Source organism: Schistocerca piceifrons, unplaced genomic scaffold (genome assembly GCF_021461385.2).
Source record: "Schistocerca piceifrons isolate TAMUIC-IGC-003096 unplaced genomic scaffold, iqSchPice1.1 HiC_scaffold_2510, whole genome shotgun sequence".
Classification (NCBI taxonomy): domain Eukaryota; kingdom Metazoa; phylum Arthropoda; class Insecta; order Orthoptera; family Acrididae; genus Schistocerca; species Schistocerca piceifrons.
The window spans coordinates 395,728-419,379 of record NW_025728455.1 but is presented as its reverse complement, the minus strand read 5'-3'; the positions used below and the strand labels follow the sequence as shown (position 1 = coordinate 419,379).

General features: G+C 42.7%; 1 protein-coding gene across 1 annotated transcript in view; it reads right to left on the bottom strand.

The window, feature by feature from the left end:
* Positions 1-1,105: 1,105 nt before the first annotated feature.
* The window catches only part of LOC124743675 (TD and POZ domain-containing protein 1-like), a 38,453-nt gene continuing 15,906 nt past the window's right edge, over positions 1,106-23,652 (bottom strand). Inside the window, exons 2-4 of the mRNA XM_047248852.1 lie at positions 10,000-10,573; positions 6,419-6,565; positions 1,106-1,507 (exon numbers count right to left, since the gene is read on the bottom strand). Coding sequence (XP_047104808.1) covers positions 1,120-1,507; positions 6,419-6,565; positions 10,000-10,562 — 1,098 coding nt within the window. The 5' untranslated portion in view covers positions 10,563-10,573 and the 3' untranslated portion in view covers positions 1,106-1,119. The remainder of the gene's footprint in view (positions 1,508-6,418; positions 6,566-9,999; positions 10,574-23,652) is intronic.

Genomic DNA, 23,652 nt, shown 5'->3' with positions numbered 1-23,652 from the left:
GGCTGCAGATGGTGTGAGCATGATGTGGTGTGAGTACTGCTACCAGTGTGACATTACAGTTAAACACGAAAAGTACTTGTGCGGTGCACGCAAAGAACTGAATTAAGTGGGAAGTGAAGATACATTCTAAGTGAACAGCTTATATGGCAGTAATTTGAGTATGGCGCAGTTCGCAGTGATGTAATGTAGCAACATAGACACTGCTAGCAAATAGTTTGCAGTAATTAGGTAATGTAGCGGACTGGTGGGAAGAAGTCACGTTATTGCGGCTGGGCGACGTGTTACACAACAACCGCTATTCTCGGATTTGTTTCTCGGAAGAGATTGGGTGTTTACGTTTCGAAATACAGGCGGTTGTGAGAGACGTCGGCTGTATGCTTGTAAGCTGTTTGAATATTGTATGTGGGACGAGAAACGCAAGACAGAGAGGGAGAGAGAAGTGAAGTTTATGAATGATGGAGTATTTGTCAATTGTTACTGAGCTTTTGCAGAAATTGCTTGTGAAATGTTTTACAGAGTGAATTCTCAAAAGGAATCTAAGTGAACAGCTTATATGGCAGTAATTTGAGTATGGCGCAGTTCGCAGTGATGTAATGTAGCAACATAGACACTGCTAGCAAATAGTTTGCAGTAATTAGGTAATGTAGCGGACTGGTGGGAAGAAGTCACGTTACTGCGGCTGGGCGACGTGTTACACAACAACCGCTATTCTCGGATTTGTTTCTCGGAAGAGATTGGGTGTTTACGTTTCGAAATACAGGCGGTTGTGAGAGACGTCGGCTGTATGCTTGTAAGCTGTTTGAATATTGTATGTGGGACGAGAAACGCAAGACAGAGAGGGAGAGAGAAGTGAAGTTTATGAATGATGGAGTATTTGTCAATTGTTACTGAGCTTTTGCAGAAATTGCTTGTGAAATGTTTTACAGAGTGAATTCTCAAAAGGAAGGTTTGTCACGTTTGTTTACAGATATCTCCTGTTGCAGTAGTTGTGGTGTTACTGGTGAAATTGTGTGGACTGCAAAAGGTACAAATGAATAGAGAAAGCGATCTTTTTTCAATTTTTTATTTTAATATCATGTACAATGAAGTACATGATGACATTTCCTCTAGTGGTACGTATTAACGCTGTGTTAGCATCTCTACGAGATGGTGTTGGTTTTGCTGCCTGGCGTAGTCCAGGGGGGTGTCCGCATCTTCATCCGTCTTCCCCCTGTCGGCTCCGGCCTGCAGCAACGCAGCCGCCGCTTCTGCGTGGCCATTCCGTGCCGCCCAGTGCAGCGGCGTCCGCCACCACTGATCCCTGGCGTTGGGGTCGGACGCCGCAGAGAGCAGCAGCCGCACCACAGCCGCGTGGCCTCTCAGTGCAGCCCAGTGCAGGGCGGTCTCTCCGTCCACGTCCCTTGCCCCCACGTCCGCCCCAGCCGCCAGCAATAGCCGCACCTCCTCCACCGCCCCTTTCTTAGCCGCCTCTCTCAGTTTCCTGCTTCGCTCTGCCCCAGAAAGGCTCCTGCACAAAACATCGACACTCTTACTCTCTACTATCGAGACACACACACCAAATGAAAGAAACTGTAACAGCCACAAAACTGTCGCAACAATTCGGAATACACTTCTTCCGAGCGACAAGTCACAAATCTAGAAATCTCGCTTCTGCGATACGGGTTAACCAGCGTAGACAGATCCACAGCACTAGCCCATAATCAAAAACTTCAGCCATCTCCCATTAAAAATAGGTGCACTCCATCTCCTAACAAATTCATTTGGTTTTCCTCATAATTCACTCCACAGATCCGCCTCCTTTCACCTCGGCATGCAGTTGCTACCCAATCCTTCATCTACATTCAAACACACCCCTAAAACTACCTTCTCTGCGTACCAATTCCTTCTTTCACTTACGAAGAAAACACTAGAAACTGAACGCATCTATCTGTAAGTACTGAAATACAATTTCCTCACCAGACAGCCAAGTCATTCAGACCAGTAACACGGAAATTTTCTGAAATACCGACAAAAAATATAAAAGTCACTGCTTCGTACACAATAAGTTGGTCGACATCTTTAAAATACAACAAGGGCACCAGGTCGACTCTCCCTGACACACACACACACACACACACACACACACACACACACACACACACACACACACACACACCTACACAGTCCTCCTTAGGCATTTTCCACTTCTTGTCAATAATTTGTTAAACATTCATATTTCCTTTTGCCTGCTTTATTTGCTGAATTTTTATAGTTTCTTCTTTTAACAGTTGAACTCAGTATCTCCTGCATTAACCAAGGATTTCTATTTGGCCCTGTTTTTACCTATTTGATCTTTTCCTACTTTCTCTGAAAGCTACCGATTCGTCCCCCAAAACTTTATTCTTTGTTTGTCATTGTCCTAGTTTGTTATTGTGTGTGCTGTTAGTCCATTGCTTCCTTTCTCACTTTTTTCGTTGTAACATAACCTGTTGTGTTTGCATCATAAACATTTCCCCACTTCTTACCTTTCCAAGTCTTGCATCTCATCCTGGCGTTCTATTGTTTTCTCCTTTGTTTCACGTTCTCTATGGAGCATACTGCTTTTGGTATCAGCATGTGCTGCATAATTAATACTATTATCCTGGATACCAAGTATACAATTCGACACTATCGATGTTTTCAGTGTGCATGTACCACATGTAGGTGTGTGTCATCTTATATTGAGCGTTTTTAAAATTTTCTTTACTTGTAAGTATGTACTTCCTGCGCCAAATTACGCGTTATTACCCGCATGACTTGTATGCACGAAAATTGAAAAATTTCTGTTTGTTGCCTGCTCCTGATATAATTTCAACACTAAATCTCTGTGTCTTCCATGACTGCCAGTCGAAATGGGCGTGCTTCTGTTGCCTGCCTGAGGTGCAGGAGGGTTTTAAACGTTCAATGGATTCCAGAGTCGATATCTGCAGCTGATTATCTTGGTCAATCAAAGCAGGAAGTACTTTAATCTCTATACAGGAGGGAATCAACATCTACATGGTTACTCTGCAATCCACACTGAAGTTCCTGGCAGAGGGTTCAATGAACCATTTTCATACTACTGCTCAACCATTCCACTGTCATATGCCGCGTGGGAAAAAGAACACCTCAATCTTTCCATTGGAGCTCTGATTTCTCTTATTTTATTATGTTGATTATTTCGCCCTACATAGGTGGATGTCAACAAAATCTTTTCCATCGGAAGAGAAAACTGGCAATTTAAATTTCGTAAACAGATCTCGCCGCAAAGAAAACCGCCTTTGTTTTAGTGACTGCCACACCAACTCGCGTATCACATCAGTGACACACTCACCCATATTGCGCGATAACACTAAACGAACTGCCCTTCTTTGCACTTTTTAGCTGTCCTCCGCCAATCGTACCTGGTAAGGATCCCACACCGCGCAGCAATATTCCACCAGAGGACATACAAGTGTAATGTAGGCTCTCTTTGGTAGGTTTGTCGCATCTTCTAAGTTTCTGCCAACAAAGCGCAGTCTTTGTTTCGCCTTTCCCACAATATTATCTATGTGGTCATTACAATTTAAGTTGCTCGTAATTGTAATCCCTAGGTATTTAGTCGAATTGACAGCCCTTAAATTTGTGCGATTTATCGTGTACCCAAAATTTAGCGCATTTCTCTTAGGACCCATGTCGATGACCCCCCACTTTTCTTTGTTTGGTGCCAATTGCCACTTCCCGCATCATAAAGAAAATCACCCGTGAGGCTTTATTCCGCTCAGCTCGTGTAGCCCCGTCCCCTTTTGTCTACAGGAAAGTTTATTTCCAGATGTGACGAGGAGTCCCCTGGCAGGTACATCACGTACACTATGCACGCATTCAAAAATCAACTTACGATTCATTCAGAAATCAACTTAGAATGTGATCAAAAATGTTCAAAAAGCGACAGGGATGAGCTTCAAACTCTTTTGAATAATCGATAGACCAATGTGCTCTAGATGCTAGGTGCTTTGTGAAACAAGGTTATTTTTCCTCAACACTACAAATTTGCGCCCCCCCCCCCCTCGCCGCCGAAATTGCCGCCTGGTTCAGATACTCCGGTTTGCTGCGTACAGAACCAACAGCGACATTCCTGTTTCCAGAAGCAGGAGAAGGTACTACTCAGACGCGACTCAACTGCGCATGCGCGTGATTCCGCTCGTAACTGCTTAAATGAATCTGATGTAAACAGTTGTGACGTCACGCTGATCGGAGGTAATTTGTTGTTACGAAGCACTGCATTGTCTTCCTACAGCCTTTCACACATTTTGCTGTTAGCAGACGCTTGTATGAGCACCGTGTGTTTTTTGTTTACATATGAAGCATTTCCTTTGGAATTTAAATTTCATTCCCTCGTTCATATTTTGTTGCTGCAGTCAGCAGTAGCGGGATACAGTAATGTCCTTTGTTAGAGTATCGGTTATTACCAGTCAAAATGACAAAAAATTAACTGAAAACTAAATCAATGAAAAACTCCAGGGATTCTAGAAAATTCCCCTGTTTTTCCCGGTTTTCTTGCGGATGAAAAAATTCCTGGGGCTATCCCGGATCTTCCGGCCGTATACACCATGTAATAGTCTCTTGTTAGGAATGGTATCAAAACCCTTCTGGAAATCTAGGAATATGGAATCGATCTTAGATCCCTTGTCGAGAGCACTCATTACTTCATGGGAATAAATAGCGAGCTGTGTTGCACAATAACGATATTTTCTGAATCCGTGTTGGTTATGTATCAATAAGTCACTTTCTTCAAGAAGAGTCATAATGTTTGAGTACAGTATATTCTCCAAAATCCTACTGCAAAATGAGGTCAGTAATATGTCTGTAATTAAATAGGTTACTCCTATTTCCTTTCTTGAGTATTGGTGTGACCTGTGCTACTTTCCACTCTTTAGGAACAGACCTTCTGTCAAGTGAAGAGTTGTATATGATTGCTAAGAAAGGCACTATTGTGTCTGCATACTCTGAAAGGAACCTAATTCGTATTCCATCTGGACCAGAAGACTTGCCTTTCTTAAGTGATTTGAGTTGCTTCAGAACACCTAAAATATGTACTTTTATGTCACTCATGGTAACAGCTGTTCTGGTTTCGAATTCTTGTATAGTTACTTTGCCTTTTTTCGTGAAGGAATTTAGGAAAACTGTATTTAGTAACTCCGCTGTAGTGGCACCATCATTGTGGAAACTCTGCTGTTGGTTATGTATATATATATATATATATATATTTTCAGTAGGACCAACTATCTTTGCCCACGTCGGTTGCTCTTTTCTAAAAATAAAAGTTAACTATACCATGGAATTAGGCAAAACTTCTCCTCGGTGAATCAAATCCACTACTCATCACACCTGGTGACCATCATCCATCAGTTGCAGGAGTTTGTTTAAGAGTGACGAGCCATACAGTGCTGTACGCATCTCCACTCAGCCACACCCACTGCATTTCTCACTTCTCGAGAGCAGATACCTCAACCATTAGACCAGCTGAGTGCGTTTGCTAGCGTAGATGGAATTACCATTGTCGATGATGTTTTTTACCCATGATTTGCTAACACTACCACCAGAGGTTCTCATGTACATCCTCTGCAGTAGGGTAACATCCACCGATTCGATTTCCTTTTGCTACTCTTCCCACAAGTCCCCCGGGATAAACTCTAGTGGAAGTGTCGATGAGACACTGAGTCAGAAGTGGAGGTGTGCTCAGGCAGCCTACTGGTCAAGGAGACTGCCTGCAATAAGCAGCAAATCTGGGTTCCTGTTACAGTGCGGCACAGATTTCCAATAGTCACTACAGATGTAACTGACCAGGGAACCATTTAAGGAATATTCGAATTACATTTTAAGACATACCCAAAACAAGCTGTATCCTCATTCCAGTACTAAATGACTTTTTGTCATTACTTCTATTTCTGTTTAACTTATTTTCGCCATTTCTTCCTGAGTGTCTTCAATAACTTATATCTACAACCATTCACATAAGTTTTGTTTGGAATTGTGTGAAAAATCCCGTTTCCACACCCAATTAATTCAGAATCAATTTGTAAGACACACAAACATCACTCAAAACAAAATCTAGATTCAACACATCAATATATAAAGAATCTTTGGGAATGGGTATGATTTGTATGGGACACTTCCTACGTAACTACAGTTGAGTGACTCTGAACTGAACGTAATTCTCACTGCAAATACAGAGAACGAGAAATCTTCTGCATATGTGCTCAATCTTCAAAATATCATAGCCAAAAAAGTGAGAAAGGAGTAATGTTTAATGGCAACTGTAACCTCTATCCGAAAACTGAAGGAATCTGTATTTTATTTTATTTACTATATCGGCTGGTTAATGCCAAAATAAGCAGTACTGTGAGGGTAAGACTTGGGCACGTGTGGCAACACAACTCACCGGAAGCGAGAGACGGCTGCGTCATCGGGTGGAGGGGTGTGTCGGGCAGATGTGGGAGGCGCAGCTGCAGCAGGAGTCCGGCTGTGGCCGCTGTGGGGTTGACTGTCAGAGTTGGAGGTGGACCCGCCCCCTGTGGCGGTCGGCGAGCTGCACAGAGAAACACTGTGTGGGTGGGTGCGTTCACACAGGGGCTCATTGCAGGCGGTACAGCTGAGGGACTGTCCACCGGGGCAACGGAACACACAGTGCCAACAACACCAGCCTGTCACTTAACGTGACTGTGCCACCAATTAACTGGTCTTTTTCTGCACTACTTCTGCTATATTCCCCACTGGCGTAGCTTAAGATGCAAAACAACAAATTGTTCAAAATGAAGCACAAACCAAATCCCAAACATAAGGGCCAACAATTCTGCTGCCCTGACAGAACAACTATCAGACAGAATTTAGAAGCAGTTAAAGTCAACTGGCCGCTACTTTTGGTTGTGAGGTAATTTGAAAACTGATATGGATGCTGAATTATATCACTGGAAGGAGAGAGAGAGAGAGAGAGAGAGAGAGAGAGAGAGAGAGAGAGAGAAACAAACTGATAAGTTGGGCTATCAACTTACTGTTGAAACTATACGGTCATGGATATGCAGCCGCTGTTTGATGTGAAGCCCGAGGGAATGACGAAGATGGACAAGAATTACAAGAGCTATGCTATAAAAGTTATCAAGAGTATATTCAAAATCTTCATTTGAGTAAAGCAAATAGAACTGTATATATGCATGTAATGTCTCCACAATTCGATTTATTGAAAAGACAGCAGTGGTGATGTGCTTCTTGAACAACAATTTTCGTGTTAAGCAGTTTGCAGTAGAGACAACCATTAAAAGAAAAAATGGATTAGGCCGTGTATGCAATTTTATCTGATGGACAATGGTTCCAACTTGTGAAGTAACCTGTAGTCTATTGAATATGGATTTAAAAACAGTTAAAAAGGAAATAAATAGACTTGTATCGAGTAAATGTATCTAAGAGACAGAGGCAACAAATGATAGCTGGATGAAAACGTCACATCAATACTGACGTTGTGGGATATATGTCGTACACCTGTAGGTGGACAGCGAATATAATCTGCTGTATCCCAGTAGCAGGAAAACTCATAGGATTCCGTGGACGACCTCTGGTAACGCCACAGGGAACTTCAAACACGACAGGGAGGGGGGCGGGGGGCAGAGATTGCCTGTCTGTTTTGTAAAAGGGAATGCACGGAAAATATTCAGGGTGATAGCTGAACAGAGACGAGAAGGAAATGTGATTGTAAGGCACAGCATTGAGTGTGACAATGTTATTGTGCTGGCTGGAGTATTCTCTTCTTGTTTGCCCCCAGTGTGCATGACTAGCCCCAGCGCTCATAGCTCCTGCTTTACTGGATATCTCAGGGAGTCATACCCTGCTCTTTGGGGCCAGTCACTTAGGGGTAGCGTCTTTTTTAGTAATCAGGAAAATCCTCAGTCCCAGGTTTGAACCTCACAGTCGCTTAAATTTTGAATAAGAATCATCAGCATTGGTGTCTGAAGACTTCCAGCATCAGGTGTCACCCTCTTTCAGCCAACAGCCTTTCCAAAGAGGGCGGAGGGGCCGACAGAGGTTCAGGGCACTCTCTTTCTCTTGAAGTCGGAAACTGGTCCTTAATGAGGAAGAATTGGCAATGATCAACAACGTGAGGATACAGAAGCCAATGTAAACCATTGCATAAAGTTACATAACGTCCGTCAATGAGATATGTGATTCAATAAGTCTGTGCTGTACAGACTCTCCATTGGCAAGACTAGTCCCCCATTCAAACCTCCAGGCGAGGAGGCACAAGGGGGAGGTGACGATGGGAAAAAAGTTGAGTAATCAACAAAAGGACAACGTTCTACGAGTCGTGATGTGGAAAGTAAGGAATTTGTATGTGGTTGGGAAGCTAGAAAATAAGAAAAGGGAAATGCTGAGGACGTATCTAGCTGTAGTGGGTGTCAGTGACGCGGAAAGGAAAGAAAATGGAAGGAAAGGATTTCTGGTCACATGAGAATAGGGTAGTATCAATAGCAGTAGGATTCAGTATCAATAGAAAGGCAGGGCAGAAAGCTAGTATAAATATTTTCTCGTGAGAATCGAAAGCAAACCAACAACATGCATAGTTCAGCTATACATGATGACGTCACAAGTTGAAGGTGAAGAGAGAGAAAAAGTATGAGGATACTGAACAGGTAATTTGGTAGGTATGTAATAGTCATGGAGGGATTGAAAGGTAATCGTAGGGGAAGGAGTAGAAGAAAGGGTTACACGAGAATATGTACTTGATAATAGGAATAGGAGAGAAGAAAGGCTAGTTAAGCTCTACAGTAAATTTATTCTAGTAATAGCTGGTATAGTCTATTCAAAAATCTTGAGACAAGGGGGTATACTTGGAAAAGGACCGAAATATGGGAGGTTTAAAGTCACACTATATTATTGTCAGTCTAACATTTTGAAATCAGATATTGGACTGTAAAGCATACCCAGGAGTAGATATAGAGTCATAACAATTTAGCAGTGATGAAGAGTAGGCTGAATTTTATGAGACTCGTCAGGAGCCATCGATGGACAAAGAAGTGGAATACAGTAGTACTAAGGAAAGAAGAGATGAGATTTATGTTCTCTGAGGCTACAGTTACTGCAATAATAAGCAGCTCAATAGGTAGTTCAGTCGAAGAGGAATAGATATCTTCAACAACAACAGTAACAGAAGTTGGAAGGAAAAACGTAGGTACAAAGAAGCTAACTGCGAAGAAACTATGGAAAACATAAGAAATCCTTCAGTTGATCAATCAAAGAAAAAAGTTCAAAAATATTCAGGAAAATTCAGTAATAGAGAAATATGTCACTTAAGGATGAAATGAATAGAAGTGCAGAGAAGCTAAGGTGAATTGGCTGCACAAAAAATGTGAAAAAATCAAAGAAGAAATGATTCTTGGGACAACTGACGCAGCATATAGAAAAGTCAAAGCAATCTTCCACAAAATTAGAGGCAAGCGTGGTAACATTAAGAGCACAATGGGAATTCGAGTGTTAAATACAGAGGCGAGATCGGATAGTTGGAAAGAGTACACTGAAGGCCTCTCTGATTGGAACAACTTGTCCGATGGCGTGACAGAAGAACAAGCAGGAGTCGGTATGGAAAATAATGGTGATTAGAATCAGATTTTAAAAGTGCTTTGGAAAATTTAATGGAAAGATTGAAGAGTGGAATTAAAATTCAGGGTGAAATGATATAAGATTTGCTGATGACTGACTCCCTCAGTGACAATGAAGAAGAATTACAGGGTTTGCTGAATGGAATGGACAGTCGAATGAGTACAGAATATGGAATCAGAGTAAATCAGAGAAAGGCGAAATTGGTAAGAAGCAGAAGAAGTGTAAACAATGAGAGACTTAGCATCGTGACCGACGACCAGTAAGTAGATGACGTTAAGGTGCTATGCAATGTAGGCAGCAAAGAAACCCACGACGAACAAAGCAAGGACGACGTCAAATTCACAGTAGCACTGCCAAAAAGGGAATCGTGCTTACCTGGCTTCTGCTGGTGGCTCACCGAGCATTCTGCTGACTTCAATGACTTCTTGCGGGTACTCGAGCACAGCGTCCGCCCAGGCCCGCGTGGCCATCACCTGCAGGTGGTCCTTTATGAAGGCGACGGCAGCCCTGGTGGCGTCCGGGCACGGGTGCCTCACTGCCGTGACGGCCGTCGCCGCTGCGGTCTCGACGGCCAACTGCGACATCAGCTGCCGCTCGCAGGCAGCCTTCAGGGCCGACAAGCCGTACTTCTCGGCCGCCGCCAGCAGCTGGGGGGCCGTGTCGGGCAGCTGGGGGGCCTGCAGGGTATACGCGTAGGCGACCAGGAGCTTCAGCACCGGGCCCTCCACGTCGTTGATGCTCACCTGGCCGCAGCTGGCCTCCAGCATGTCGTGCGCGAACATCGCTGCGAACACGGGGCTCGCGGCTGCCAACACGGATCTGTGAGCCGCCACCCTCGTCTCGCCCGCCACTAATGTCACCAGGGCGTCTTCACCCCCGTCTACCAGGGCGGCCAGGGCCTCGGTTGTGGTGTTCTGAACCTCCGTAACTGCCGACATGGTGGGTGGTCCTGAAACACAGTACCACTGAGCAGCCCTCACACTGCACCCTCAACACTTGTACGAGGCGCATGCATACCTGTATGAAACAACAGCTGTTAAAGTGTTGTACACCCTAAATCAATTGCAACGTCACCAGTTTCCTTCAAATGACAAGGGTCCGTACTGCTTCGTGATCACCTAAGGTTTTTAACTACCAGCGCGGTGCTACGATAGACTGCTTTCACCTTCTAAAAATGTTATCGCTCTCAGTCAAAAGATGGTTTATTTATGTCATAGCAAAAAAATGGCAAAACAACAAACTTCTTTCAGCACTAAAGTTACAGGACTTATATTTAAATCCAAGCTCGTGGCACCTCTGAGAAAAATTTTCTTCCTCCTTATCTCAGGTTCCTCAGATCCGTGACACCTGATCAGAAGCAATGTACATGTAATGCAGAAATCAGTTTCCTCGGTGAATTTCTCAGGGTAGGCACGATTAAACTTGACCGGCCATGGTGGCCGAGCGGTTCTAGTCGCTTCCATCCGGAACCGCGCGCATGCTACGGTCGCAGGTTAGAATCCCGCCTCGGGCATCGATGTGTGTGATGTCCTTAGCTTAGTTAGGTTTAAGTAGTTCTAGGTTCTATTGGACTGATGACCTCTGATGTTAAGTCCCATGGTCCTCAGAGCCATTTGAACAGTTTTGAACCACTGTAAGAGTCTAAATTCATTGGTATCTTTAACTCTCCTTTGAACAGATCGATATCTGCATCTTCTTTCTTCAGAAAAAGATGCAGCGGCCACCTACATTGTAAAGAATGCTGCATAATACAATCATAAATCACGTCGCCATTTTATCCGAATGTTGCAAGCTATGGTGTACCCAGGTATTTCCAGGTTGAGCAGTTTAGGAATTAAACTCGTTACCTCCATTTCCAGAACGTGTGTTGTGGAACTTTCCCACAAATATATATTTGTATCTCCTTTTGGCGTGGACGTGTTTATATAGCATCTTTGCCCCACAGAACGTTCGTATAGTTATTAGGTGACAGATACGTCATGGTTAAACCAAAGTAAGCTCTATCACAGCTCCGACATCACTCTTGACTCTCCTGGTCGTATGAGGAGCAAACGACGGAGTCAGTGAAATAGTTCCACACCCTACAGTGTAAACTGGTTTCGTAAATTCAGACAAGTGGGTTTCGCGAGAACGGCGTCGTGCCGAATGAGCATCTCCATTCCACCAGCGAAAGACGTCTTCCGGACCGTTACGGTGCCAGGAGAGCGCCTAAGAATTCGTCCCAAGGCTTCTGTCACGGCAGCCCGACGTGGATGGAGACGCCGAGGCAGTGCTGTACAGAGCATAGCGCCGGAGGTCAGCGCAGGGTCGCAGGCCAACACGTACACTGCAGGCTTCTGGAAGCCACCCGACCAACCCAAGTCTTCCTTCCCCATCCCTCCTTAGTTGTACATTTGTTTCCGTTTTATATCGCTTTGTGGTTTTTTGTTTTTTTCCCCTCCCCATTCCAAGTATGCACTCAGTGTTATAGGCTCAAAACTTTGGACACTGGCGTTGTAATCGCATAATGAACGACTTTTTACTGTTGTTTACAGGTATTGTTACCGCATTTTCCTACATCCAAGTGCTGCTGCATGTCAAACGAAGTGGTAAAAACTGTAAAGCCGTTTACATTTCCATACGGTCTTCGAGCATCGACATGTTCCTCATCTAAGAAACAGACGTCATTGTCTTATAAATCTTTAATGTATCCTGAGATCAGTGGTGTAGTATTCTACTTTATTGTGACACTCGCAATGCGACAGTAGTTTACACTGAGCTTCCGCAGAGCCTTTCACTCAAACGGTTTTCTAGATAATCACAAATTTGCCAAGATACTGAGCGGGATCGTGTCTGAATTATTAGTAGACAGATAGCCATGGTCCCGATCACCTTCAGCATATTTTGGAGACACAATCTTCGTACGTGTTTGCGCCAAGTAACCGGCAGAGAAACGTGCGTGAAATGCAAGTAGTGGACTGGGTATGCAGGAAGCGGCGGTGATACACTCTGGGCTCTCATTCGGGAGGACAGTGGTTCGACCACACAGCGTGCAGTGGTCTGCAGACAGAGGACGAATGAGTGGATGTGGCTGCTTGTCATTTGTGTCTTCTGCACCGGTTTTCCGTTTGCTGTCCACCCACACAGGTTTTCCTTCATAGAGTCTCTCTCAATAGGAGTGCCGTGCTGGTGCCCTAGAAGAGGCATGACCTTTAAGGTAGCCCTACCGGTCTTCATTACCGAATGTTCCACAAATTGCAACAGGTATTTAGCTGTCGGTGTGTCGTTTCCCAGGAAAACCGTGAGGAAGTGGTCTCATTTCGTCCATAATTAAAGTTGTTTACAAGCTTTCCAATGAGTACGACGTGCATTAAACTACTTTTCAATATTTATATAATTTCCAATGGTGGTGATGTTTCCTTCTACAGTGTAATTTCCGTGTGTGGGTCACACAAGTTAGAAACGATTTCACGGTGCCATCAATTTGGAATCTTTACAGTCGCCTCATCAGTATGAATTGCAGTCTTCTTTATTCTTTTTCCATCCAAATTCGAAATTAATCAACCTTCTTGAAGGTTTTTATTAATGAGTAAACATTTGGCTGAGCTTTTGATATTAGTAGATAACTTTCTTCCACCCCTCAGAGGCGTTTTCGATGTGATGGGGCCTTCCACTGTAATTCCACATGTCTGATGGCATCTGGTCTTTTTATCAACCAACTGGTCCAGAAAGTCAAATAATCGACGAAACTCTAGTTTTTCAGACAGTATTTTCTGAATAGACAGCCAACCATTATCCAATATTTCTAAGATAATATATCGTACTCTGGATACATTGTTAGATGACAATGTCTTTCTTCGTTTTTCTTCCACGTCGTTGATTAACATGAAAATTGCAACTCGTAATCTCTGGTTCAGGAAACAAATTTCCAGCTGATTGGAATGGACATTCGCAACTTCCAGAGTCATGAGAGAAGGTTCGATCCGAGCACATTAATCTCATTTGTTAAGTAATAGTAAATATTAGGACTATATAGTATGTCTCAAATAGTGAGGTGCATTCTGACTCCTGTCATGTACGCAATTGTCTTTCATGATTCAAACAAACTGTTAGTGGTTAAATTATGCTCAGTGCAAAATTCTGCCGGACAGCTTCCCCTTTCATTCCCTTACTTCAGTTCTTTTCTCCTCCAACTTTTCTTCCGCTTCGTATTCCGACTATCGATTTCGAGTGCCCCATCTCAAGTTTTCATCTTGTTTAACGATCTGACCAATTTCTTTTCTCTCAAAAAGCATTTCCTTAATCTCTTCGTCATTTTCGGAACAAGTTGACGTGCAGGCCAGTACTTCTGTAACTGATTTGGCTGTGTGTCTGTCCTGGCTGTGGTAGCGACTTCACTGTGCAGCTCAGATAACAATAAGATTTTAGTGTTTTCGGCCGAGAACGATATTAAACAAATTTGCAGTGACCTCACGGAGAAATCTAAGGAGGAGCTACTCTCAAACACACGCATTTCTTGCTACCAGATGCTGAGACGAAGACAGGGATTGTGAAGAATCTAGCCACATCAAGATCAAGGACCCAGACTAAAATACATAAGCACAATCATCGTCCAACTGAGCTACTTACAAAATTACGGGGGCATTCGAACTGCAACGCTACACTTTTTTCTTGGCCAATTTGTTGGAAAAAGTGAAATTTATGAGACATCGTGGAATATTCCCACTTCAGCCCCTACAGCTTCATGAAATTCCAACAGCTGACAGCACCGTATGTAGCCTCCAAAATGGCGTCCATAAAGGGGGTGCGACCCAAGCAGAGAGCTGTCACTGAGTGTCTCTCGGATGAAAACCAGAGCATCAGAGATCTTCATACCCGCTTGCAGAATGTCTGAGGAGATTTGGCAGTGAACAGAAGCACCGCGAGTCGTAGTGCGAGGTGTCTGTCAGCGTCAGAAGGGCTTACTGGTGATCAACGCCTGGCCTAGCAGCGCCATCGTTGCAGCAAGGTTGTGCATATCTGGTCGACCTCCTGCGTGTCGGCCAGCTGCAGACGGCTGTGACTCCTGCGATGTGGGAACGTGCTCTCATTCAAGGTGACCGGTGGATCACTCAGAGCTGAACAACCCGCATCTCGCACCTTCTGACTTCCGTCTGTTTGGTCCAACGAAGGATTCACTCCATGGCAAGCAGTACACGGATGACGGCCAGTCACTGATGCAGCAAGACGTGAGTGGCTGATCAACTGTTTACTCACTCGGTCAGTTTTATCAGTTAAATGAAACAACCAGATGAAACTGCCCATGTCAGCTATATGAAAATATGAAAACTTTTTCAAGCACTCTCTGGGTTTGTAATGTAGCTAATTATTACGAATTGTCATCTTACATCGAAAGCGTAGCTTACCACAGAGCTGGGAGGAGAGCAGAATTTTGGTTCTCACGCTGGCACAGCTGATTTCAAGTGAATAACTTCACTACTTTCGGAGATATAAATTTTTACCTAAGGGACGACTGTGATGGATTCATCTATAGTATCAATTTAAACTACAACCAGAAGTACAGGTCCATAAAATCTAATTTTCGGAATTTTCTTTCATTTCATTACCACAGATTTCTGACTAAATAAAAAGTACTTTGGAAAATCATTATTGCATTGTGTTTTGGTTACGTAAGTGTTTTGGTTACGTAAGTGTTTTGGTTACGTAAGTGTTTTGGTTACGTAAGTGTTTTGGTTACGTAAGTGTTTTGGTTACGTAAGTGTTTTGGTTACGTAAGTGTTTTGGTTACGTAAGTGTTTTGGTTACGTAAGTGTTTTGGTTACGTAAGTGTTTTGGTTACGTAAGTGTTTTGGTTACGTAAGTGTTTTGGTTACGTAAGTGTTTTGGTTACGTAAGTGTTTTGGTTACGTAAGTGTTTTGGTTACGTAAGTGTTTTGGTTACGTAAGTGTTTTGGTTACGTAAGTGTTTTGGTTACGTAAGTGTTTTGGTTACGTAAGTGTTTTGGTTACGTAAGTGTTTTGGTTACGTAAGTGTTTTGGTTACGTAAGTGTTTTGGTTACGTAAGTGTTTTGGTTACGTAAGTGTTTTGGTTACGTAAGTGTTTTGGTTACGTAAGTGTTTTGGTTACGTAAGTGTTTTGGTTACGTAAGTGTTTTGGTTACGTAAGTGTTTTGGTTACGTAAGTGTTTTGGTTACGTAAGTGTTTTGGTTACGTAAGTGTTTTGGTTACGTAAGTGTTTTGGTTACGTAAGTGTTTTGGTTACGTAAGTGTTTTGGTTACGTAAGTGTTTTGGTTACGTAAGTGTTTTGGTTACGTAAGTGTTTTGGTTATGTAAGTGTTTTGCAGGATCTGAGGAGATATGTTGAAATTTTATGGAAATTAAGTAAATCTATGTATGAGAACGTTTCTTGTACAATAGTGGAATTTGTAACGTATGCCCGACTTACTTTGGTTTTGTAAAAGGCAGCCAGAAGGGGCGCTGAGTATTAAATCTGTAAGTAATTTATGTTGCGGAATGGAATCTAATTTTGTCTTCATTAAATTTTATTTAGTTTTGGAATTACGTGATTTCTAGTCTAAATTACATGCAGTAATCTGATTGGCTGTCACTAAAAATACCTGAAGTATGCAAGTGTTCGAAATGATCTGATTGGCTGTTTAACATATTAGCCAATAGGAATTAAGCATATCCCATGCGCACGAGTACGGCTTTGTGCCTCCGATCTAGGAGTCTATTAAGTCGTTCGGGAACCATCTTCTGGTAAACGCCTATGTTTATTCCAAAGTAAAGAAATTTGCGCGTTTTATTGCTTCTCTTGCCGTTGACAAAGAGCGACTACAGTACTGAATATTTTGTGAGAGCTTGAGATTTGAGAGTGATTTATTTTAGGAGATATTTGCATGTGAACATTTTATTTTGTACACAAACACTGCGCGGCGTGTTTCGAGCAGATTACGAGACATTATATGCATTATAGGAATGTTTCTATACTGAGTCTGGGTGAGTGATTTCACTGAGTTTTGTTTTCAAGGTTTATTGGAATGCCTCAATTGTTAAATCAGCCCAGAATTTTGCCATTCTGCGTGCTTTTCGAAGAGCTAAGGACTGCACTGAGTGCAGGTGATTTCTGGAGGAGACAACATTCCATAAAACCACATTTAGAAAGTCTGTAGAACCAACGTCAAATCCTGACTCTGCGAATACATCGTAACTCCATTCGTATGGCTCTCGCACAGATCACGAAGACAAGTTTAGACTGATTACTGCACACACAGAGGCACTTTAATGATTCTTCACACACCCCTGAACGTGAACGGACCATGAGAAAGTCCTAGTAAGTGATACGATGGATGTACCCACTGCCATGCACTTCACAGTCGTTTCAAGGGTGTAGATAAGTGAAACTCAGTTTGGGAGGAGGAAGAATCACACTTGATCTCTTAAGGGACTGTAACTGATTGGTTTCTCCAGTAAATACAAGGGCCTTGCTGCTCTCACACGTAAACAACTCGGGTGATACATAACGAGTCCGTAATAATGAACAATACATCATCCATCTGCGTTATCTATAATTATTGCATTACTGTATTTAAACTTCCTCCAGAGCTGGAAGGAAAATTCAGAACTTAACGGTCGTTAAATACTGGAAGAAACCTACAATGAGTGGCTTTGTGAGTCCTATTACGACCATGTGCTCTGTCTGAACGTCATCACGTAATCAGCGCGCACAAATGCAACTGTGAGGCTACATAAATGGTCAGCTGTCTATTGGTTTTTTTTTCCCTGTATGCAGACATCGTGAAGTGATCAATGGGCAGAATTACAACGGAGTCAGTGCCCATACTGACACATACGATGAGTTTCATTATGCACTTAGTCCGGGAACTGCGATTGTGCAACACTATTGCATTGTAAGTAACATATGAGAGACTTCGCCCGACTAAAAAGCAGGACGCCGTTCCTGCTGAAAAAGACACACGCGAGATTCTCCTGTCCTCGGGCAAAGTGACTTGGTTCCCCACTTAACCACCAACCTCCGAAAACCATGCAGTCCTTAAACTGCTTAAAAACTGCTCGTGCCTCAAAGTCAGATGCTTTGTGAGTGAAGAGCCGTCAAATGAGTAATCACTTGAGTGGAAAAAGCTAGTCAAGAGGTATCTATTACATTTATCAAATCACCCACCAAATGTCTGAAGTATGGCAAGCTTGAGTGTTCTACATGTGAGAAACAGATTTCCTCTGGAAAAAATTAACAGCAGCTACTGCATCTCACAAACACATTTTCTTTTGCCAACTTCCAGCATACTGCAGTGCCTTAGGGCAACAACTACTATTCAGCAGTAGCATAAAAAACCACTCCAAGTTGCAAATTTTTACTTTAAGGAAACAAAAGGAAAATTCGGAGTAGGCATTGAAATCCATGGAGAAAAACTAAAAACATTAAGGTTTGTCGATGACATTGTAATTCTGTCAGAGACAGCAAAGGACTTGGAAGAGCAGTTGAACGGAATGCACAGTGTCTTGAAAGGAGGGTATAAGATGAACATCAACAAAAGCGAAACAAGTATAATGGAATGCAGTCGAATTAAGTCGGGTGATGCTGAGGGAATCAGATTAGGAAATGAGACACTTAAAGTAGTAAAGGAGTTTTGCTATTTGGGTAGCAAAATAACTGATGATGTTCGAAGTATAGAGGATATAAAATGTGGACTAGCAATGGCAAGGAAAGCGTTTCTGAAGAAGAGAAATACGTTAACATCGAGTATAGATTTAAGTGTCAGGAATTCGTTTCCGAAAGTATTTGTATGGAGTGTGGCCATGTATGGAAGTGAAATATAGACGATAAATAATTTAGACAAGAAGAGAATAGAAGCTTTCGAAATGTGGTGCTACAGAAGAATGCTGAAGATTAGATGGGTAGATCACATAACTAATGAGGAGGTGTTGAATCGAATTCGGGAGGAGTTTGTGGCACAACTTGACTAGAAGAAGGGATCGGTTGGTAGGACATGTTCTGAGGCATCAAGGGATCACCGGTTTAGTATTGGAGGGCAGCGTGGAGGGTAAAAATCGTAGAGGGAGACCAAGAGATGAATACACTAAGCAGATTCAGAAGGATGTAGGCTGCAGTAGGTACTGGGAGGTGAAGAAGCTTGCACAGGATAGAGTAGCATGGAGAGCTGCATCAAACCAGTCTCAGGACTGAAGACTACAACAACATCAACAACAACATCCCGACTTATTCCACATTATGGATTAAAATGGGCCACCCTGTATATAGGAATAAACGGAGGGAGCGAGTTAAGCAATAACTAGACCAGATGAGGCCACAGTGGCATTCGAACTGATGATCCTTACACGATGTAGGGATGGTATTTCACAGGCACTGCCTGAATGTGGGTTTTATCGCCGTGCATAGCGGAGGGCACTATTCGCATCACCAGTCATATTCCTTCGCCCCCCCCCCCCCCCACGAGCTCTGTTCCACTCGCGGATAGCACGTGGGAAAAACGTGGGACTGGAATGCCGGACATTTGCCACACTTGCCCCTTCGCCAGGTAGCTTGACTAGCGATCCATCAGGTAAGGGACGCCCTTCCTCATACTACTTCTGTCCGCTTTCAAACCGCCGTCTCCACATCTTACTGGATACAACCAGTACTTAAGGGAACTACTACTTCGACATCTTGGCAAAATACAGAGCTTCTTTTCCTAAATCTAAATATTTATAACTTTTGGGGAACGAAAGCAATTCCGGCGATTATGCCAGTATGTAATTAGTTCTGCCAAGTATAAATACAGATACTATGTCTGTACGGTAGCTTCCTTTCACGCTTACTTATTGAGATAGAAACAGTCCATCGCCATGGCAGCAACAAGAAAGGATGCTGTAAAAAGAATGCGAATGTACGCTAATGATATCTTTTTGATCGCTGCATTTGTGCCTACTTTAATAACTACAGCTGGATGCCCAAGAGACAATAAGGAAAGAAGAAATGGATATGTGAATGTTTGATAAGAAGAACGACATACTAGATATTAATTTACACTCTAAAATCCGATATCCCTTTCGGCGAAATATTAGTTAATGAAGTGTAGTGGGACATTGTTCAAAACATGACGAAGTACGTTCATAAGCAGAAATAAGAACGTCTGTGATTGACACGTCATCTAAAGTTCACGTACAATTTTAAAATGTTAGAAATAAGGAAATTTAGTAATTACAGAATGGTATGCTTGTAACGTATGTTGTCCTACATTATTTAGCTCTGGTATTTACAGGGTCAAAGAGAAAGCATCCTAGGTTTTGGAGGGAGAAGCAGTAATTTTAATGATCTCCACAACAACAGAAACAAGAAGCACAACTTAAGGAAAAATGTAATGTGTGTTCCAGCTCACAAGCGACATTGAAGCAGATAGTTCCTGTGACTTAGTATGGACAGAGGTTATATTCGACAACCGGAATAGATTAATAACTGGCTCCTTTCACCGTCCCCCGGTCTCAGATGAAACAGTTGCTGAACATTTCAAAGAAAACTCTAGTATCATCGCAAATAGGTACCCTACTCATACAATTATAGTTGGCAGTGACTTCAATCTACTTTCCGTATGTTGACAAAAATATATTTTCAGACACTACTGTAGAAAGAAATCAACTTCCGTAATTGTTCTAAAGGCTTTTTATAAAATTATTTTGAACAATTAGTTCACGAGGCCGTTCAAATTGTAAATGATTACGAAAACACACTTGACCTCTTAGCCACAAATAATCCTGAGCATCACGACGGATACAGGAATTAGTGAACACACAGTCGTAGCAAGGCTAAATTCCGTAACAAAGAAATTCACCAAAACTAAACATGAAATGTGTAAATTAAAAAAAAAGCAACTACTAATTCGGTTGACGTCTTTCTAAGAGACAGTCTCCAATCCTTCCAAACTATGTAAGTGAAGACCATATGTGGCTTGAGTTCAAAGAAATAGTATCAACAGCACTCAAGAGATTCATAACAAATTAATAACAGACGGAACTGATTCCCCAAGGTACACAAAACACGACAAAGCTGCTGCACGATCACCGAAAAGGAACCCATAATTCAGACGAGCGCAAAATCTCCAAGATGGGCGAATTTTTACTGTGGCTCGAAATTTGGTGCGGATTTCAATGCGAGATGCATTTAATAGTTTCCACAACAAAACACTCTAGAAATGTGGCGAAAAATCCATAGAGATTCTGGTCCTATGTTAAGAAAAAAGTGGTTCAAATGGCTCTGAGCACTATGGGACTTAACATCTGAGGTCATCAGTCCCCTAGAGCTTAGAACTACTTAAACCTAACTAACCTAAGGACATCACATACATCCATGCCCCAGGCAGGAGTCGAACCTGCGACCGTAGCGATCGCGCAGTTCCAGACTGAAGCGCCTAGAACCGCTCGGCCACAACGGCTGGCTTAAGAAAACCAGCGGAAGGGTCAGTAAGTACCTTTACTGCGGGTCGGCGGCGGGTGAGGAGGGGGAGGGGGAGACAAGGGAGCCAACCCTGTGGAACACGTAAAATGGCGGCAAATGGCCGGCGTGGCAATGTCCGCACACCAAACGACTGTCTGAACGCCTCAGTGCGAGCTCTAATTTCCCGTATCTTCGAGTCGTGATCATTGCTCGGTTTGAAAGTTGGGGGTAATAATATATGCTCTACATCCTCGGCGAACATCTAATTTTGGAATTTAGTGAGCAGCCCCTTCCGTTTAGCGCGTCGTCTATCTGCAAGTGTGTTGAACTTCAAACTTTCTAGGGGTTTGTAACGCTCTCGGGATGGCTAAACGTACCAGTCACGAATCTTGCCACTCTTCTTTGGACCTTCTCTGTCTTTTCAGTAAGACCCAACTGGTAAGGCTCCCATACAGACCAACAATACTACTCTGGACGAACTAAAGTATTGTAAGCGATTTCCTTTGTTGAAGGACTGCATCGCTTTAGGAGTCTACCAATAAACCGCAATCTAGAGTTCGCCTTACCTGTTACTTGTGTAATCTGACCCATTTGAGAACATTTCGAGTAGTCACACCCAGGTGCTTGACGGATGTTACAGCAAGATTGGTCATTTATCTTGCACTGTTATATTAATGGGGATTTTCGCTTTGTTATACGCAGTAAGTTACACTTACTGATATTGAGAGATAACTGCCGTTGATTACACCACACGTTTATTTTCTGCAAATCCTCATTGACTTGTTCACAACTTTCGTGTGATACCACTTTCCTGTACACTACAGAATCACCGGCAAACAGTCGAATGCCGCTGTCAATACAATCAACCAGATCGTAATTCAGTTGAGTCATCTCTTGGTCTCCCTCTACGATTTTTACCCTCCACGCTGCCCTCTAATGCTAAATTTCTGATCCCTTACCGTAACAGAAAACGAGTGTTTCTGAACACTTGCATTTCTAAAATCAGTAGCACTTATTACAGCGAGTAACGCCAAGTTGTTCATTGCGCCAACCGTTTTGTAAAAGGTTGACTTTTACACGCCTGTGTTCAGTACGAGCTGTTCCCCTGGATTTCTGACTGACTTTATATCGCGGCAGTAATCATGTTCTGATATCTGAGGCAGAATCGGTGCTTCTGGCTCCGTTCTCGCCCGACTACAGTCCGATGATCGGTCCGCGGCTGCAGTCCAGAAACAACTGGCCGAGCGACCGCCGCTTCGATCGCGCGGACTGTGTGGCCTGGAGAAACTTGTTTGCTCTTATTTAATAGAATTTTCATGTTCTTCACCAACTGAAACACCGTCTTAGCTTTTCACGTCCCCTTAGAAAAATTGTACAGGACTGAGCTTAAACTGACAATATTTTTAGCGCAACGCAATCTGACTTTCAAAAATCCCTACAAAAGAATTGCCCTGACTAACATTAACCTATACCTTTCACAAATCACTTACCTCACCAAAAATCTTCATTACTCGAACTACTGCAATACAGCGAGCGCCACTACTGCCAGCTAAATAAAAGATTCAAACTACGGAAGGCACTAACTACTGATAGGCATAGTTAGCAAATGAAAGATTTTAATAGAGAACAAACAATGCCATCCAGTCTTACAAATTTCGAAACTCCGCCATCTCTCTCCCCACATCCACCACTGCTGGCGGCTCACCAACTGCGCAACGCTACGCGCTGTTCACATCCAGCTGCTGCTGCCCAACACTACAATGGCAGACAACAATGTAAACTAGCCACAGACTGCACACAGTAGAGGTGGGCAACACGATTCTTTTTCCCGATTCGATTCCTACGATTCAATCTCACATTGCGAATCGATTCCTACGATTCGTTCACGATTCTTTCACGATTCATTCTAGTCTGCGATGGCACGATTCTTACGGAATGCAAAAAGTTCTACATCTTACTCACAGATGGCAGGACAGGTCTAAAATTGTCAATGGGGTTAGAATCGAATTGATAAGATAGTTTATTTATGAGTAAACATGCAATGACGTTACAAGTGTGATTTTCGATTTATACGTGTAATGCCTTAATTGTTGAAAGGTTTGATTTGATTGCATCTGTTGTTTTATTTCAGTACACCTAACTACAGACGTCTGTTTTATAATAACAAAATCTAGCAGTGAGGCAGGCGTGGTTTGGCTCATATCATTCTAAGTTTTTCTGTGCTAAGATGTCTTTCCAAGTCCACATCACCCTTGTAAATCATAACGCAGCTGAAAGCCCTCCCACACAGCAAATTTAGCTTAACTTTCATTTCTTCTAAATACAAAGCATAGGTATTTGGCTTTTAATTTGTCTGAGAACTTGCCGCTGTGACTACTATTTACGTGAGAAGACGACATACTTCTAAACAATAGGATTCAGTCGTATACGTCGACATTACTTCACTTAAATTTAATATGAATCTGAACAGGATAACATTCGAAAACTCGAACTGGAAATTATTAATTAAAAAGCTTTTGTTTAAAGACGGTATTACACAGCGATCCGCCTAGAAAGGTATTGGTTAAAGTGCCTACATTCTCTCTATATAGGCTCTG